At 41.7% G+C, this 20,397-nt stretch overlaps 1 protein-coding gene across 1 annotated transcript; it reads right to left on the bottom strand.

Annotated features, from left to right (window-relative positions):
- Positions 2,092–9,497, bottom strand: LOC109229298. Its single transcript, XM_019394692.1, has 10 exons — positions 8,957–9,497; positions 8,774–8,860; positions 7,564–7,705; positions 7,184–7,480; positions 6,966–7,113; positions 3,787–4,752; positions 3,431–3,669; positions 3,271–3,344; positions 2,699–2,798; positions 2,092–2,474 (listed from the first exon to the last, which is right to left on the bottom strand). Exons 2-10 carry the CDS (start codon positions 8,839–8,841, stop codon positions 2,421–2,423), a joined length of 2,088 nt encoding a protein of 695 aa, XP_019250237.1. The 5' UTR covers positions 8,842–8,860; positions 8,957–9,497; the 3' UTR covers positions 2,092–2,420.

Below are 20,397 nucleotides of genomic sequence, written 5' to 3'. Positions count from 1 at the left end.
CCTAGAAGTGTGGTTTAACTTGCTCGAGGACGAGCAAAGGTTTAAGTGTGGGGTGTTGATAATAGGTGAATTTAACTATAATCACATCTTAAACAACCACCTTCTTGTATAGTTTTGATGATAAAAGTGATAAAAAAATGCTCTTATTAGTGCTTTTCATGATTTGCAGGTGATATATGACCAGGGAAGGCTAGGGAGTACTTTTGGAGTCAAAAATGAAGAAAAAAGAGGCCAACTGTGAAATTCCCCAAGTAAACCACGCAAAACAGGCCTGAAGATTCAGAGAACTGTGTTGACCGCGGTTCCACCGCGACCGCGGTAGAACCGCGGTGGAAGAGAGCTGCAGATAAAATGAGATTCAGAGAAAGCATTTGGCCGCGGTTTGACCGCGACCGCGGCAGAACCGCGGCGGAAGCAGAAAACTTCAGGGACTAAAGTGTAAAACACGGGATTTTTAGACCTAAACCCTATTTTAAATACGAGACTTCGCCCAAGAGAGGCATGTATTGAATTTTAGAGTATCTTGGCAAGAAAAACTATTGTGAGAGAATACCCAAAAACATAGTTCTTCTTTTCTTTGATTTTTATTGCTAGTTATGATGAATTCTATCTTAGTTTGTTTTCCCATAGCCATGAGTAGCTAAATCCTTTGTCGAAGGCTTTGATGGAACCTATTGGGGGATGAACATCTTGTTTATGTGAATACAAATTGCTAGTTTCAATCTCTATTTGTTCAACTTTGTGCTTGTTGTAGTTAATTGACAGGATCCTCAATTAGCTGTGCCTATTTAGTGTGCATAACTTGGAAAAGAGTGCATATTTAGGTTATTGTTGAACAACACCACTCCCAAAGTATAAGAGGAATATATAATCGCGGGTTTAAAGGCGGGATTAGGGATAACGAAGCCTTGGGTGTAATTTAAAGTGAATTGTGCTAAATAAAGTAAGCTAGTGTATCTCGAGAGAGTGCAATTAGTATATTACTGTGATTACTCGGGAGAGATTTACAGTAAGATGAGCGTTCATGATTGATAGAGATGTGTTGGTAAATTTGTATGAGCATAAACAGAAGGGATTCCTTCAATAGGGGAAATCATTGCCTTAGCTTCTTCTCATCATTGTTTACAACCTTAGCATTTTAATTTACAGCTGTTTAATTTATTTGCAATCGTAGTTAGTAAAGCGACCTTCAACTGTAATTCAAACATCTGGGAAACTGGTTCTGAAGAGTTTAGTGGGTCTAAAGATAGTGATTGATAGGTTAACTCTCTGTGGATTCGACCCTGGGCGTAATACTCGGGTTATATTTGCAACGTCCGCAGAGTCCTTTTTAGAGGGCATAGTTGAGCGTGATCACGTAATAAGCTAATTCGACTGAGCTGTACATAGCCAGTTGAGAGTCCATAATCTGAATGGCACATACTTCTGTTGCATGCTATCTGTGCTTAGGATCGTATACAAGGTGTACATGCAAACATTATGAGCTGCGGTAAAGGTAGAAATTATGTGACAGGATTCTAACTTGTAACGTGCATCTTATCAAGACATCATGCGCTGCTATTTTACCACTAAATTAACATCCTGGCCTAGACAGTAGTTGACTACTGTCTTATACATTTGAGTCTCTCTTTTGTTAATCTATAGAGGATTCCTTCCTTTCTGAAATTTACTTCAAAATAACTTCTGTTTTATTTCTTTAACTATTAAACCGCCTAAAACTGCACCTGTTTAGAGTTGTTCTTTCAAAAAGTGAAATCCTTAGCCAAAGGGTACTCACTGGGTTTTTGTTAATTCTCTAACGCATTTATCTACGGAGTAAACAGATAATTTAGTGCATTGTCAATATACGGATAAATTAGCGACTGAATAACGTCATCAGACGTATCTTCAATAATATTAACTGAGAGTAATTTGCGACTGATATTCTGCTGACCATTAGACGGGATCCAATCAAAGATTTGACAAATAGTGTTCACCCCACATCACTTCTCACAACAAAATAGTACTACTCATCAGCAGAAGCACATAATTAAACGAAATGGGAGTACTTATCGTCAGAAACATAATATAAAATGCAAGCTAAAACTCCAGTTAAGTGGAATTGTGGAATTAGGATTTAGGAAGCAAGCATTGGAAACTAACTCTGTACTTTGTATAGCAAAAAGCATCCTCATGTTCACTATTTACAGATTTTCCGATATGCTCCAACCTCGGCGGCGGATTGAAACTATAAGGAGACCATCAAAAAGAAAATTACAACAAAAACCACAAGGGCAGGACCAAAGGAGAAACCAACAAACTAATTTCCTATGATGTATTTCCCCTTTTACCATATCTTACATGCCGCACCTCGAAAACTTCCTGGTCAACAGTGGACTTAATTTTGCTATACATGTTAAAAGGAGTGGAGTTTCTACTCATCATTCGATCTTTCTGAACTTTCGCTGGTGCTGTGCTTCTTCTGTATCTACCCACTGCAGAAGTGCATAATCATTTGGCATGAAAACAGAAAAATGTGTAATTCACAAATACTGGAACAAGCGTGTTTGCAGAAGGAAGCAAGCAAAAGCAACCACTACATCAATGAGAAAGTAGGACATTTTCCACAAGATAACAGAAATTTTACACCAGTTGATACGGCGTAACAGCCATGTGCCAGCAATTATGATCAACACATCTAAAGATGGTATAAACTTACTGTGATTTGCGCTCCTGATGTTTGTGCACTGCGACTAGATTCTAACCGAGACCTTTTAGCAGATAATCGTCGTATGAACTCACTTGAATGGTTATATATACTGCAAACGTAATATTTCAGCTCAATCAGCCAACATAAAATGAAAAAAAAAAAAAAAACAAGAGGTTGCATCTGAGGAATAATTCGACTTAAGTTGCAACAGTAAAAAATTATTAGTATTTCAGAGGTGCAATAGTTCAGAGATTGTCATCACGTGACATGCACAAGGAACAGGAAAGATTTCCTTCAGTTTTTGCTTTATTCTGTTACACCAAGTCTTTCTCGTAGAGCCTATAATATAGAAAGCAACTGGCAGTCTGGATACGTAAAGGGAGGCTATGCACCACATAATATGCTGATTAACACTTAACTCCATTCCATGCAAGTCTAGCTATATTTCTCTAGGTTAAGTAACATACCATCCATTTTGTTGCATAAGAATATGTGGAAGCACGCGATGAGAGTTAGGACGAAAAGTAACTACTAGAAGTTGACATTCTCAAAGAGAAGATGTGCAAAATAGAGAACCATACCTTAACCTGTGTCTATTGCAAGCTGTGAAGAAGGCAACAAAACCATAGAGAATACTCCGAAGAGCTCGGAAAACCTGTAAGTCATAACCAGAAGAAAATTATTAAGACAAGAACTCTTTATAGAATTCATATTAGGATTAAATGGAAACAAGCGATAAACCTGAGAGAAAAGGTCATTCCAAAGAGAACGCCATATTGAAACCCCACCGGAGGTCACTGTTGACTCCACTTGAGAAGTAACTCGAACTATGCTACTTACGAACAGCCATGAATCCTGAATCACTTCATATATAGAAGTACACAAAAATCCCAGAAGACTAGAAAAACCAAAGACCAGGCGAATTGGAGCGTAGATAATCTCCCACAGAATCCAAAAGATGGGGTAAAATAAAGATGTCACTGCGGTTGAACAAAACTTTGATGAGAGAAGAACTCTAAAGGAGCAACAATCTTAAATTCATAAACCACTTTAAGCAAAACAAATGGGATTATATCAGTAGTTGCACATGTACTTACCAAGAATCCAAACAAACGAGATGACATACCACAGAGGTAGTAATAAAATCTCAATAATTTTTCCCACCAGAGAGTAAGAAGACCAGACTGTAAACCATATTACGGAAAAGAAATCCACCATAATTTGTGTACACACATTCCAGAAAGGAAGGAAGAATTCCACGAACACAACAAGTGGACCAGCCATTGGCTGTGCGAGAATGGAGAAAAATGACCGAATAGTACGCGTTGTCATGAGGAACCACTTAAAGGCCTTTTGAAAATTGTGCAGAAATAGCATGGTCCCCAAGTACTGAATTCTTGATACCATTTCCCATGTTTCAATCCAATCAAAAAGGGGCCCAAACAAACTAGATGCTGTCGCTTTGAGTACGGGTACATTCTTGTATAGATCATAGAATCCAATCAGAACAGTAACTATAGAGATTACGACATATAAAAATCTTGCTAGAGGACACATCCATGGACGGTAAATATGGCAAAATACTGGATAAGACTGGAGAAATATGACCCACGAAGGAAGCCCAGCTTCCAGTAGAGTAAGCAACCGTAAATCCAAAAGAATAATGTCTCTAAGTTTGAAAGGGAGATCACGATCATTAAACCGAAACAAAAGCAAAACATCCTTGTACTGGGTGGCTTCAACAACTTCAGAAGTACTGTTGTCAGAGGTCTCGCCATGTAGCTGTGATTCAATAGTTTCAGAGAAGGGCTCCTCGGAGAGCAAATCAACATTTAATCGTTTACTGAGAGACTTCAAAAGTTTTCTTCTATTATGAGGTCCATCAGGTGGAGATGGGGTTTGCAGAGAATTTTCGCTAATTTCTGCTGCAGGGTATGTACTGAAACTTCTAACTGAACAGCAAGGAGATTCATCCTCATCACTTGAATTGCAAGTAGAAGCATCACTGTCAGCCACATCAGTTGTCCATTGAAAATTGTCATGGGCATCATAGAATACATCTCCTGTAAAAATCTCCAGCAAAGTTACAAGTAAAGAATTTGCAAGCTTGGAACAGGAGTTCAACAAATACTTAGGTACGGCTTCCAGCCATGATTCAAAAATGGCAGAATACATAGACAGACACTTAAACTATCAAAGAAAGTTCACTTTAACACCTCAAGTAAGCCATTTTCCACCGAAACACTTTTACTATACTTTGACTGCACCAGTTTAACACGTCCGACCAGAGCTTATAATTTTTTTTGACACGTGTGTTCACTCGCTTCCAGCATGAATAATCTAACCAATTAAAAACTGACACGTTTTTCAGAGCTGGGGAAGGGAGAATTTTATGTCAATGTTTTTTGGGGTTCAAAATTCCTTTAGATCTGGGTGTTTACAGTGAAGCTTGGTAAAGCTCACATGGTGTAAATTGACCGGATATCACATTTTCTTGAAATTCAAGAACAAAATTGTCCATAGAAATTTCGATAACCACAAACTATCTCTGGGTCAAAATCAACCAACCCACATCTATGAAATTCAAGAACAAATCAAGTGTGAATGACCACAAATATTTCAGGTTCTTCTTTACCAAAATTTGGGGGGCCCGTGTATATTCAAGAACAAGAACAAATATTACAGGTTCTTCTTTCGCTGGTATATTCAAGAACAAATCAAGTTATATGAAATTCCAATAACCACAAACAAATCAAGTGATATTGTCAGCAATAATATGAAATTTTTAATTTTTCTTAAAGCTTCGAATTTTTACCGGGTAACAAGAATTTCAAATTGATATTACCCAAATTTATCATCGAACAGAGCAACATAAATGGAGGGCCAACAATTTTCTCTTTTTATGTACCAGCGAAATTCCTACAATATTTGGAAGGTTTTCCTCTTATTTTTCTCCATGACAATGGAGGAGGAAGCGAAATAGTGGAGGAGGAGAGAGAGGGTGATGATGAACTTCTGGGGAGAAAAATATAAAAAGAAAAGGAAAATATTAAATCAGATAAAAAGAAAAGGAAAATATTAAATCAGATTCAATCACGCGCCTAAGAGTCGTGAACTACAATCTTTTTGCCATGTCAGTGTTTTGTGTTAAACTGGTGCAGTCAAAGTATAGTAAAAGTGTTTCGGTGGAAAATGGCTTAGTTGAGGTGTTCAAGTGAACTTTCTTTGATAGTTTAAGTGTCTGTCTATGTATTCTGCCATTCAAAAATAGATACTTGAAGAAATCAACTTATAACAGGAATTTGGAAGCTTGGGACAGTTACTGAACTAACTGAATACATATCAAGGAATCAACGTTAAACAGATTAGATGGGGGGATTTTTAAATACTACCACCTTTTTTTTAAGGAAGGATTGGAATAGACGATGAAAGAATGGGAAAGAGGAAGACATAATTACTCCATGAGAATTTACCATTCTAGTAGGAAGGTCCATGTAAAAGTTTTATTCTTCAAAAAGACAATGGTATTTGTCACTCACAATCACAAGAAAATCAGTTATTTTCCATTTTCTATCTCCAACACATCCACAAGATTAGTGTCACAGAGATGCAGATGCTAAAGTGGAAGTACGGTCATACAAAAAATAAGACAAGATAAACAAAGACCACATTTGCCAGAAGGTTCAAGCAGTACACATTCAGGATTAAATGAGAGGACACTTGAGAAGGTTTAGTCATGTCCTGCATTGACCTCCACATGCACCAGTCCATAGGTGTGAAAATGGTGAAAGAAGGTGTTGAAAAGAGCGAGGTAGACCTAAAGTCACATGGTAAAGTAATATGGTTATGTCCTATGCTTTCTAGGAGTCTTTTAGCCTTATTAGAGACTCTTATGTCTAAAAGATGAGAACTTCTAGTACTTTTTATTTTTATTTTTATTTTGTATAATGTTGGTCTGAGATGAATTTAAACGGGGAACATGTTCAGTAATGATTCATACAATTGACCCCAACTTGTTTGGAATTGACGAATAATTGTTGTCGTATCTAACTCTGTCTTATTTCTCGGACCAATGGTCCATGAGCAATGGTCCATTTTTTCTACAGGCGCACTGCGCACTTCAGGAAAGAAACAAATTAATCTAAGCATGCACAAACCACAGTAAAGAAAAATGGGGCAGAGCTGAAGTTATTAGCGGCCCTAGATAGGACCAGGTAGCTTTTAAATCCAATAAGAAAATTAAGATGCATAGCAATCAACAACACATGGATGATACCTATAGTAGATTCCAGAAACACTTTCAGAAGACGGTGCTCCGTGCCAGTCCCAGGAAACCATGAAGACATGCATCTAGCAGCTTGTGTCACACTATCAAATTCCCATCTTTTCATGAATTTTGTCTCTATGGCAAGTGATGTATCTGTCTGCACAAGAGATAAAAATAAGCAAGCAGCATATACTAAGGTCAAAATAACCAAAGGAAGTGAGTTTTACCTGAAGCTCGTTGAAATAATTTATACCACGCACATCATTCCAGTCAACTTCAAACACAATGAACCCGTACAATGTCCTATGCAATTTGCTATTCAAGATCAAAGAGCTTCTCAGTTTCTTTACAGGTAATAATTCCCTCTTCCGGGACAATGTTGCAGCATCAATAAAGGGAAACCATCTTCTAACATTTTCAGACTCGCTCGTGCTTAATTCAGGAACAGATTTCATATCCAACATATCTCCACCCTCCTTCCTCTGCTTCCGCCCTCTGGTATTCGCAAAGGGAGATAACCTGGACTGCTTCGAAACAAAAACTTCCTAGTTAAACATACAAAACCAAGAAAAAGAAAAATATGAAAACAATATTATGCACTACCAACCTTGGTAACCATCAGTTGCCATAAGTGTGCAGGTCTAGAAACAAGATCTCTAAGCCACGGACGGTTGTCCACCAAGATATAGCATCTCTTACTCTCAGGGGCAAGGAAAAGGTAAAGATGTGAAAGATAGGACTGCAAGTCCCTGTAAGAAATAAAAGCAGCATATAAATAACAAGACAATAAACCGTTGATTAATGGCCCCTAGCAACTTAAATAAATTTCGAAATATAATATGAATTCTTTAGTACTGTTTAACTGCTATATCAAAATCTTCTTAGACGCTAATTCTACTCCCCGTTAAAATTCCTAACTCAACCACTGTAATGACGCAAGCACAAATCTACCTATACTCAAATTTTCAATGTGAATCAATCAATAGAAGTAGCTTATCTCCTCTTTTGAAATTAAGAGACAGTTCAGAGAATTCAAAGTGGTTTTCGGTTTGAAACAAAATGGAAAGACCATTCAACTTTACATTTCCTCCAGAGTCCTCTTTCTGTTCGGATGGCCAATCTTTATTTTCATCATCAACATCAGGCATGAATTAATTTGATCTGCGAAGACCAGGGGCCGATGGACCATTTAAGTTAGGGGTCCAATCGAACCCAATAGCTTTGTCTCATACAATATATAAGTGTTAAGACGACGACGACAACAACAACAACAACAAACCCAGTATAATCCCACAAGTGGGATATATAAGTGTTAAGAAATCTACTAAACATGTACAAATATTAAATTTCAAACCAAGTAACCCAAGTGATCATATGATCAGTGGGTTCAGCGGCATTCCAAAGTCCAAACCCATAAAGTTTGGATTTTGGATCCGCCTCTAGCCACAACCCCTCGTAAAAGTCCACAAAAAGCTCATCTTTCTCAATAGTTTTACAGAACCGGAACTAAAAACCTAAATGGCAGAATTTAAAGCAAATTGGACCAGAAACTTATTTACCAAGAATTTTCATGCATTTGTACCAAATTCAATACCCTTTCAAATGCAACGAAGTTTCATTTTTTTTCCAGAATTATTGATATGGTTGCAGGAATTGAACAAAGGCAAGTACAAGAGGCAGAAAATTCCAAAACAAAAATATCAGCAAGTTGAAAGTAACCCAATTTTATATTTAATTTACAGTAAAAGAGAAATACAGAATTCTTTAGGAATCAAAATCAGATTAAAAATAAAGAAGAACGATGAAGAATTTGATACCCAATTTGCAAACTTGTCAAGGGAAAGACACATCTGCCATAATCAATGTTCCCAATGAGCTCCTCCATTTTGCTCCACCAACAATCACTGCTCCATCAAAATTTACCAACAATTTTTATTTTAAAAAAAATCACACATGCGCGTAAAATTGAATTTGAAAAGAAAGTAAAAATTCAAATTTACCAGAATGAAGAAAAACGGGATCAAGGTAATTCCATGAGAAATTAAACTCAGAAAACTCAGAACAAAATGAAGAACCAAGAGAAGAGAAATGAGGCAAGTCGAAATTGAATAATTCAATACGGGGCTTCTTCATAACACAAAGAGAAATATCGCAGAAGGAAGGAAGACACGTGTCAACGGCGCAGATTAAAAGCCGGCGAAATGAAGAAAAGACGATCAATGGACATAAACACCGAACACGACCTTCGAAAAAAATTACAGCAGTATATGACAAGGACTAAATGCAACCAACCCCTTTTATATACATGAAATGAAATCTATAGATACATATAATGTATATGTATAGATATAGAATAAAATTGTTAGAATTGGGAATGCATTAATGAGGAAAGGAGATTGAGTGAATTTAGGGGTCATTGGGAAACTGAGAAGATTGCTTTTGCAGAGAAAAGGGAAAATGGTGGCAAGCTCAGGAATTGGACACGTTTTTGAGAATAAGGGAAGACGTGAATTGGTGATTTAATTGGAGGTTATCTTTTTCAGTTATTAACTACGTCTCCTTTTTTTTTTTTTTTCCGAATTAAGTACGTCTGTTGGGGAAATGAAGAATTGGTGATTCGGGGTATAATGGTAAATTTAAGTTTTGGGAAAAGGGACAAATGCAGCATCGTCGTTGTCATTGCAGCTGATCCAGCAAAGCTAGGGGATTGATTCTAGACTCTCTACCTTCACTCTAGAAACCACTTTCATTATTTGGATCGGACTTGTTCCTCTTGTTATTCACTTATTCTTTTCTTCTCAAATAGTATTAGTATTTGATTTTTGGTATAAAATTTGTTTGACTAATATAGTTTTCATGTAATAAATATTGTTGAGTGTATGAACAAAATCCTACATAAATTTAAAAAAGAAAAATAAATTATTTATAACGAGTTGGATACTCTTACGTGCAGAGGTGGATCCAGGATTTGAGGCTTATGGGTTCCTACCATAATTTCAAATTAATATACAATAATAACTGGGTTCACGGTTAAATATTTATAAATATTTTATGAATTTCTTAATATAAATACAATCAACGCAAGAGTTACTGGGTTCTCGGGAACCCGTATTGAATGCTCTAGTTCCGCCCCTGCTTACGATACAATATCACACCATATTAAAAATATTTTTGGACCGTATTAAGCTAAAAACTAGTATCAAACCCTAGGTTCGGTGTATGAAAATAGAAATGTGGTGGTGCAGGGCCCGGTTTGCTTGCCCTTACAGAGAAATTGACCGGTAGATCAATGTAATCGGCCACGTGGTACTTAGTTTGAGAGAAAGATTTGAGTTTGCCAATAAAGTCCAACATTGATTGCTCAAAAGATTGGTTAATGATCTCTTAATGGCATAAGGTTTTTTGTAAGAAAAAAACTGTGCGAGTTCGGGCAGAAGCAGATAATATTACACCATGTGAAGAGTGTCTTTGCACTGATTTAGCCCAACAAATATACTATCAAACTTTTGCATTAAACTCTACATAAGTTATGCATTGTTTTATGGGTATCAAATGTTATATTAAGTACTCCCTTCGGTCCAAAATAAGTGATTTTTTGGCTTTTTTCGTGTGGTCCAAAATAAGTGATTTTTTTTCAGATTTCAAGAATGAATTAATTATTTTTTTCCTACATTGACTTTGGAGTAATTAATGTTGGAGTATGTGTTTTAGGAGTGTTTATGTGAAGAGATAATAAAGGTTAATATGGTCAATTTCATTGCTAATTAATGTTAAAAGATGAATTTCTTAATATGTGTGAAAACAACCAAACAATCATTTATTTTGAACAAGAGGGAGTACTAATTTTAGAATATGACTATATAAGAATTTATATATTATTTTCTACGTGATAGGACGTGAGATAAGAATGCTTGCATTAGTAATATTATGTAATAAGAGCATTTAAGGAGAAGGGTGCCCTTAAATCATAAAAGCCCATTAACCCCATTACAAAAATTAAATTGTAAACCAAACGGCACCTCACGTAATATAAATATAATTTTGGTCAATGAGAAATTATGCTAGAGTTGATCTTGACATTTGTTTGACTCAAAAGTTGTTACACTTTTTAAGCAAATCAATCAATATAGATGAAGGGGTAAATCGTAATCGAGGATAATAAACCCTAGGATGATCTTGATAATCGGCTCTTATAACAATAATATATATATATGAGAGAGAGAGATAATTTTAGAGAGATGAGAGAGCAAGAGAGTTCTTCCTTTCCAGAAATGAATTGAATCCCCTTTACAAAGCTCCGTCCCCCTTTATATAGTAGGGGGTCCTTCTTTAAATATTAAAAGACAGAAATAAAGTACATGCTATAGAGGGGCCGATGAGACTATGGAGTCGTCCCTCTTATTATCCCTAAGTCGTCCTTCTATCAGGACTCACATATGTTCAGCGGTCGGTCGTGCTGGCTTAGGGACGTGGTCGGTCAAATTCGACCCCATACAGTTAGTCCCTCCGCTCGTCGGGGTCGCAGCGAGATGCATCCTCGACGGGCGGAATCGGTACCTCCGTCCAGGGAGAGTTTGACTTTGTCAAAGAATTGTGACGTGACAGGTAGGAGACAGTAATCATGACTGTCAGAGCGTCAAAACGAAACGCCTTTCCCCGTGTGACGTTAGCGTTCGCATGCGTCATTATTGCACGTATTCTCGGGGCAGGAAATCAGAAGCTTGGCGCTTGGTTTCCCGCGCTGATTCAAAGTCTGCCTCTTCGATTCTGGCGCCACCTAACCCTATAAATAGGGGAAGGGTTTAACCTGATTCAAACTTTGGTCATTTGTAAAAGCATTCCAAACCTTCGGCGTATACTTTCGCATTCTGGTACATTTTCTTTCGATCGATAATATCTTTTTTCTTTGCTGCGCTGTGTGCAACTTTCTCCCAACCGAGATCATGCCTAAACCTCGCCGAAATGACGAAGGAATCCCGGCGGCTGCTCCATTGAACGTGCCGCCACCTTCCGATGGTGGAGAGGTGGAGGAAGAAGAGGACATCAGTCCTCTTACGGTGGAGGCACTACTGCCAAAACATACCCTGTCTCGAAGCGATTTCAGCAAGGACTCTCCCACTCCGACTCCAGCGCTTTATGAGTCGTTACAAAATCATTTGGATGATCTCCGCGTGAGGTACGGTATACCTACCCACATAGAGATGGTTCCGACAGGAAGGGATCATGTGGATGTTCATAGGCCGGGGTATTGTGCCTTTTATGAATACCCCTTTTTGATTGGTTATGGCCTTCCTCTTTTCTCTTTGGCGGAGGAGTTTTGCCGATTCTATAATGTGTGTCCGGCTCAACTTACGCCGTATACCCTGAAGGTGCTTCGGCTACTGACCAAGTACGTGGAGTTGGCCGGATGTGAAGTCACGATCCATCACCTCCTACAACTGTTCAGTGCCTGTTATCTAAGAGGGACCACGGTGCATTTGAGAGGCCGTGGTACGAAAGGATTGGTGGTCAAAGCCGACAAGCGAGCGAGCCGTAGATTCTGGCGCTAATATTTTTTATTAGGACCGAGCACGTGGTCTCTAATCCTGCCGGATTCCCAGAGAGGTGGAATTCGAAACGTAAGTATTGCAGTTTGTTAAATTCCTTGTTGCTTGTGACTGTTGCAATTCTAACCTTTGTATTGCAGCCATGGCTCATCCGCCCCGACCCGTTGCCAATCTCAGGAGATGGGTTGCGGCTTGCTTCCCCATGCGGAAGAGACCCGCACTTGGCCTGCCTTCATGCAGCGTTATGGCCCGAAAGTCCCTTCAAGTAGGTTTCTAATTTTTGCTTCGTAAATTCTGCAACCCTGCTCACTTCTTTTTATGGCGACAGGTCGAGGCGCTTCTAGGAAGAGGGCGCCAGTCCCTACTCTCAAGCGACCCGACGTTGCCTCGGATGCTCACGATTTATTAATCGAGTCTGTCCGAGAGGACCTCTCTCTAGCTCCTTTACAGGGGGCTACATCTACGACCATGGTTATGTGGGAGTTGGCATCGTTGGCATCGGCTCTGCAACCCGTGGATGAGTCCTCCAATGGCGAGGAATCGTTAGAAAGAAAACGGAGGAGGCTTGAGAAGGGCAAGGGGGTGGCTACCGAAGCCGGAGGAAGTGAGGTGCCGGCCAACACACATACCTTCATTCATGGCTGACGCCATTCTATCTGGGAGGTCGGCTCAGCAGAGGAGTGCCGCTCCCGGTGCTAGTTTTGCGTGTGCCGTTGAGGGGAGGTTATCGACCAACGTCGAAGGACCTAGTAGGGAAGCTGAGAAGTCGGACTCTAACATTGCTCAAGAGGATGTTGACGAGTTTGTGGGTGGCCTTACCCACCTAGAGATGACGAAGGATGGGTCCGACCGTCGTATTATGATTCCGGGGGCTTACAACTTGTTGCTGAACAGCGAGCAGGCTGCTTCGGCCCTTACCCTGCTATGTGCCGCCCTTGAGAGCAAGACGCTCAGTACTGTGGGTGATGCGGAGCTATCACGAAGGGTTTCCGGCATGGCCTTACAGGTAATCCTTATTCCCTTTCTCTCTTCTGCATATTGTAAGACTGACTTGAGGTGTGCTTATTTCTGCTTTTCTTTTTAGACCCTCGTTTTAGAGGTGGAGAGGGGACGTCGTGAGCAAAAAAGGATGGCCCTCTATAAAAAGATGCAAAAAAAGTATCGAAAGTATCGCTCTAAGCACCGAGTGGTGGTTGAAGGCAATCCCAGTTGGAACGCAGGGGAGTTGAGTTGGAAGAGGCGGATAGCGAGCTGATGAAGGTCGTGGCCCGTAACAGCGAATTGCAGGAGCTCCTTAGGGCGAACGATGACGAGCTCAAACTGAGTCGTGGGGTGGCGGTGGAGAACGTCGACCTACAGGGGAGGGTGGCGGATCTGACCGCCGAGCTCGACGCCAGGATGGCGGAGATCAATGGACTTTTTCGGCCTTCCTCATCCGTCCCTCGCCTGGTAAGAGTACGCGTCGTAGTGCGCATGAGATGTGGATTTTTGCGTAGGCCAAGCTCGACGTATATAGGGAGCTTCATGCTGCGGGCCGGGCGACGGAGGAGGAAGTTTAGGCACGGCGAAACGAGGCTCGCACTGCTCGTGAAGTTTGTGGATATTACTCCGATTCTCCCGATGGTGAGGGTCCCGCTTCCGAAGACGTCAATCGCCTCGACTCGGGTTCATGGTACAATGACGTTTATCTCCCGGGGGGTGACGAGTAGTTGTGAATTTGTATAATGTACATTTTTTGGCTCGTGGAATGTATTGGAGCCCGTCCGTGGGGGCGAGTGTAAATATATTTTTGCTGTAATATAAATTTTACTTTTGTTGCCTCGTCCATTTGCTATTTTCCCCTTCTTGGGTTTTCTTTTATAATTCATAGCCTCCGTAGAGGTTGTTTTTGTTGTTTGTTAAAATGGTCGTGTCGTGGTTTGAGCGAGGTCGAACTGACGTCGATGGCCTTGGCCATTAGGATGTTGCTTCGACTGTCGTCGAAGTAGTATCTATCGTGGTTCGAACGAGGTCGAACTGATGTCGATGGCCTTGGCCATTAGGACGTTACTTCGACTGTCGTCGAAGTAGTATCTATCGTGGTTCGAACGAGGTCGAACTGATGTCGATGGCCTTGGCCATTAGGGCGTTTCTTCAACTGTCGTCGAAGTAGTATACGTCGTGGTTCAAACGAGGTCGAACTGATGTCGATGGCCTTGGCCATTAGGATGTTTCTTCGACTGTCGTCGAAGTAGTATCCATCATGGTTCGAACGAGGTCGAACTGATGTCGATGGCCTTGGCCATTAAGATGTTGCTTCGACTGTCATTGAAGTAGTATCCGCCGTGGTTCATGCGAGGTCGAACTGATGTCGATGGTCTTGGCCATTAGGATGTTGCTTCGACTGTCATCGAAGTAGTATCCGTTGTGGAATGGAGATTAACTCTTGTTCGTTCAATGGAGAATTCTATACATACAATGGAGATTTGTTTGTACAATGGAGAATAACTAGTGTAGTCCCTTCATTATATTGTCCTGCGGACCGTGTCGACTGGCCGATATGATGAATCTGCGCTCTGGTGCCACCGGGTATCCCCTTTGCCACCTCGTTAAAAATCTTCCCGAGAAAACCCAATTGGGACAAAACTCGGGTCAGGGAAAAAGAGTACGACTTAGGAGATGCCCTTCAGAAGTGGAAATATTTGAGGTGGGCGACGTTCCAATTGTTTTGGAGCGGTTTTCCCTCCATTGTCTCTAGTTGGAGCGCTCCTTTGTTTGCCGCTGCTATTATTTTGTATGGTCCATCCCAGTTGGTCCCCAATTTTCCCTCATTCGGGTCTTTCGATGCTAGTGTTTTCGCTTTGAGGACGTAGTCGCCGACTTTGAGCGATCTTACTTTGGCTTTCTTGTTGTAATATCTTTCTGCCTGCTGTTTTTGGGCTTTCATTCTTATGTGGGCCATGTCTCTTCGTTCTTCGGCTTCGTCTAGATCTTGCAATCTACTTTCGTCGTTGTCTGCCCCGCTGGTATGGGAATATCCCAGGCTCGGTTCCCCGATTTCGACGGGTATGACTGCATCGGTCCCATAGACCAGTGAGTACGGTGTTTCTCCCGTGCTGGATTTGGGTGTGGTCCGGTATGCCCATAGTACTTCAGGTAGTAATTCGGGCCATAACCCTTTAGCTTCCTCGAGCTTCTTTTTCAGTATGTTCAATATTATTTTGTTGGAAGGCTCGGCTTGGCCGTTAGCGGCGGGATGATACGGAGTGGAGAGTATCCGCTTGATGTGCCATTTCTCGAAGAACTCAGTCATTTTCCTACCGATGAACTAGGGCCCATTGTCACAACTGAATTCTTTGGGGATGCCGAAACGGCATAGGATATTTTACCATATAAAGGCGATGACCACTTGCTCGCGTATTTGTGCGTACGCACCTGCTTCCACCCATTTAGAAAAATAGTCAGTTAAAACTAAAAGAAAGCGTACCATTCCTCGTCCTACTGGTAGGGGGCCAATTATATCCATTCCCCACTTTATGAAGGGCCATGGCAGCTCCCCCACCTGGTGTATCATGGGGGCGTACTTTTGGCACTGTTCGCATCTTCGGACATAATCTGCTGCCTCTTTCTTCATGACAGGCCAGTAGTAACCGGCGCGGATGAGGCATCGGACAAGGGCGTGGTTTCCTGTATGGGCACCACAATGGCCCTCGTGTACCTCTTCTAGTACTCATCTTGTTTGATGCGGCCCGAGGCACTTAGCAAGGGGACCACCAAACGTTCTCTTGTAGAGGTCGTGATTTATCAGGCTGTATCGGGCAGCTTGCACCCGGAGCTTCTTGGCTTCTTTTTTGTCGTGTGGGAGCGTTCCTTCCTGCAGATAGGACACAAACTGGTTGCGCCAGTCCCAAGTCAAGTTTAAAGAGAATACCTCGACATGGTCGACGACCGAATGGAGGAGGGTGACCACATTTTCTTTATTAATATTCTTGGTGGTTGCGGCTAGCTTGGCTAAGCTATCTGCCTCGACATTTTGTGCCTTGGGGATTTGCTCAAAGCGACATTCGTCGAACCCAGGCATCAGCTTATGGATTTCTGACTGGTATTTTTGCAGCCTTTGCTCTTTGATTTGGTAAGTCCCGGTGACTTGATTTACGACGAGTTGAGAGCCGCAGTGGAGGATGAGTCGACGGGCCCCGTATTTGATGGCTAATTTCATACCTACAATCACAGCCTCGTACTCGGCCTCGTTGTTAGTCATCTCGGGGCATCGTATGGATTGGCGAATTATTTTGCTCGTGGGGACTTCGAGGACGAGTCCCAATCCCGATCCCGAGGCATTCACAGCGCCGTCAGTGTAGAGGGTCCAGAGGTCAGTGTGGGCAGAGGCGCGGATGGCCTCTTGTTCCACTTCTGGCAATATCCCCGTACTGAAGTGGGCGACAAAGTCGGCAAGTACCTGCGACTTGATGGCGGTTCTTGGGTGGTAGGTTATGTCATGCGCCTCGGGATCGGGATTGGAACTCGTCCTCGAAGTCCAGAGGTCAGTGTGGGCAGAGGCGCGGATGGCCTCTTGTTCCACTTCTGGCAATATCCCCGTACTGAAGTCGGCGACAAAGTCGGCAAGTACCTGCGACTTGATGGCGGTTCTTGGGTGGTAGGTTATGTCATGTTCGCTAAGCTCTATGGCCCATTTGGCGAGCCTACCTGAGAGTTCAGGTTTATGTAGGATGCCTCTTAGGGGGAAGCTTGTTATTACTTTTATGGGATGACGTTGAAAATAAGGTCTAAGATTTCGTGATGCTACGACCAGTGCCAGAGCTAATTTTTTGAGGTGTGGGTACCTCGTCTCGGCATCTATTAAAGTTTTGCTGATATAATAAATAGGGGATTGAGTACCTTTGTTTTCGCGGACCAAGACGGCGCTGACAGCGACTTCGGATACTGCCAGGTACACAAGTAGGCACTCGCCTGGCTCTCCTTTGACGAGCAGTGGCGGCGAAGATAGATATGCTTTTAATTTTCTTAGGGCCTCTATGCACTCCTCGTTCCATTGTAGCCCATGATCTTTCCTCAGCACACTGAAGACTTGTGACATCTGTCCGAGGACCGTGAGATGAACCTTGATAAGGCGGCTATTCGCCCCGTTAGTTTCTGCACCTGCTTTTTGCTGTTCAGAACCTCGGGTATTGTGTCTATGGCCTTGATCTGGTCCGGGTTGACTTCGATACCTCGTTGTGATAGGAGAAAGCCTAGAAATTTTCCTGAGGCCACGCCGAAAGCGCATTTTTCTGGGTTCAACTTCATCCCATACTACCTCATTATCTCGAAGGCTTGTTTCAAATGATCGATATGGTCCTCTTTCTTTGCCGATTTCACTAACATATCGTTGATATAAACCTCCATTGTCTTACCGAGCTGTTCTTTGAACATCTTGGTGACCAACCTTTGGTATGTTGCACCCGCGTTTTTGAGTCCGAAGGGCATCACTTTATAGCAGTACGTCCCTTGGTGGGTGATGAAAGTTGTCTTTTCTTGGTCCTTTTCGGCCATTAGGATTTGGTTATAGCCGGAATAGGCGTCCAAGAAACTTAGCAGTTCGTGCCCCGATGTTGCATCGATCAGCTGGTCGATATGGGGCAATGGGAAGGAGTCTTTTGGGCATGCCTTGTTCAGATCGGTGAAGTCTACGCACATTCTCCATTTCCCATTTTTCTTTTTAAACATGACTACGTTGGCGACCCATTGGGGGTATTTCGATTCTTTGACGGAACCGTTGGCCAGTAGTTTGTCCACTTCTTCACTGACTGCCTCGTTGATTGCGGCGTTGAATTTCCTCCTCATCTGTCATACGGGCGGATAAAGTGGGTCGACGTTCAGCTTGTGAGTGGCGATGTCTTTCGGGATCCCTGGCATATTTGAATGAGAGAAGGCAGATAAATCTGCATGGTTAGTTAAGAATTCGTGGTACTTACCTGAGTCGGAGAGGTTGTGCCCGATATAGGCTTTCCTTGAATTGTCGGTATCGTCCAGCTGGACCGGGTCGAGGTTCTCGACTGTCGCTTTGCAAGATTCTACGACGTCCGGGTCCCTAATGACCTCTGCCGTCGGGTTGATTTTGGTTCCCGACATGGCTGATTGCTATGCTTCCGCGCTTGCTCCCTTCAGTTGTTTGGTATATGTACAGTTTTGGGCGATCCGGTAGCATTCCTGGGCGGTACGTCGCTCACCTCGAATGCTGAATATTCCCTATGGGGTGGGAAATTTGATTACTTGATAGAAACTCGAGGGGACAGCTCGCATGACGTGTATCCATGGACGCCCTATGATAACATTGTCCCCAGTCATATGTTTTGAGCAGCCATTATCCATATACGATATTTGGCTCCTCCCTTTCACTTGCACCTGCAAAAGGAAATCAGGGGTTAGTCTTAGGAACCCAAACTAGTTTGGGTCCCTTTCTATAAGCAAAAGGGTGAATCAAATTCCTTCTTGCCCATTTAGGCAGCTTACCTTTTTCTTGAACAAAGGCTTTGTTCTCTTGACTGGCCTTTACTTTTGCATTACATTCATCTTTGTAATGACCAGTCTTGCCACAGTGTGTGCATATTTTGTTTTCAGGAAGTGTGAGGTACTTGCTTTTAGAGTCCCATTTTGGTGCTTAAGCCCCATAGCCAAGTCCTCTCTTGTTGCTACTGTGATGCTCTTGCAACCAAGAGAGTGCATCAGAAGCCTTGTTCCACTTGCAAGTTCTGTCTAGTTCATGTTTTACCTTTCCTAGATCTTCCTTTAAGACTTTGATGAATTTATCTTTCTTATACAATTCATCTTTCATTTTTCCCAAATTTTCTTCTAGAGTGATATGTGTGTGATCAGCTTTCTTCTTTGTTGTTCCTAGTTTCAGTTTTAAGTTTTCAGACCTAATTCTAGGACACTCTTGTCAAGTACAAGAACCTGGTTCTTCAACTCAGCATTTTTGTTATCACTCTCATTTGCCCTAGACTCTAGACTTTTGCATTTTGATTTTAGGATCACACATTCCCTAGACAGAACTTCCTTCTCATTGTTAATTATTTCAGACTCATCAATGAAGTCTAGTAATAGCTCAGCCAACCTTTCTTTAGACAAGAATTTAATGTTGTCTTTGCTATGAAGAATACTGACCTCTTGTTCATCATCTGATTCTCCGATGGCTATCAGTGCTTGTCTTCTTCAGCTTCATCTTCTGAGTCTTCATCTGAGGTTTCTCCCCAAGCAGCAACCATAGCCTTGGTTGAACCTTTATTTCTCTTTGGTTGAACCCGTTCCTTCGTTCAGCTATTTCTTTATTCCACTCAATTTCCCATTGAGGGCAGTTCTTGATCATGTGATCAGTCTTACCACACTTGTAGCATCCCTCATCGGTGTGTTTCTCAGGAGCTCTTGTCTTGTTGAAGGTTTTACCTCTTGAAAAACCCTTTCCTCTCATCAGGTACTTTTTGAAATCTCTAGTGATCATAGCCATCTCATCATCTTCCAGATCTGAACCTTCAGCAATTCTGAGAGCTAAGCTTCTCTCCTTCTTAGGGGTATCCATCTTCATGGTTTGCCTTCTCATTTCATAAGCAGTCAGATTTCCAATCAGTTCATCCAGTCTGAGAGTAGCAATATTCTTGGATTCCTGAATAGCAGTGATTTTGCTTTCCCATGTGACTGGCAGAACCCTTGTCAGAATTTTCTCAACCTTGTCTTCTTCAAGAATAACCCTTCCAAGAGACGTAAGTTCATTTGTCAATGTAGTGAACCTAGTATACATCTCCTGGATAGTTTCTCCTTCCTTCATAGTGAAATTCTCATATTGAGAATACAACAGTGTTCCTCTTGATCTTTTCACTTGAGGTGTTCCTTCATGGGCCACTTGCAAGGTGTCCCATATC

This window comes from Nicotiana attenuata, chromosome 7 (genome assembly GCF_001879085.1).
Source record: "Nicotiana attenuata strain UT chromosome 7, NIATTr2, whole genome shotgun sequence".
NCBI lineage: Eukaryota > Viridiplantae > Streptophyta > Magnoliopsida > Solanales > Solanaceae > Nicotiana > Nicotiana attenuata.
This window is presented reverse-complemented; position numbering and strand designations above follow the sequence as displayed.

Coding starts and splice junctions, on each gene's coding strand:
- LOC109229298 (XM_019394692.1), bottom strand. CDS start 8,841: ATGGAGGAGCTCATTGGGAACATTGATTATGGCAGATGTGTCTTTCCC. Junction 7,706..8,773: donor TTGACAAGTTTGCAAATTGG/GTATCAAATTCT, acceptor TATTTCTTACAG/GGACTTGCAGTCCTATCTTT. Junction 3,345..3,430: donor GGAATGACCTTTTCTCTCAG/GTTTATCGCTTG, acceptor TATGACTTACAG/GTTTTCCGAGCTCTTCGGAG.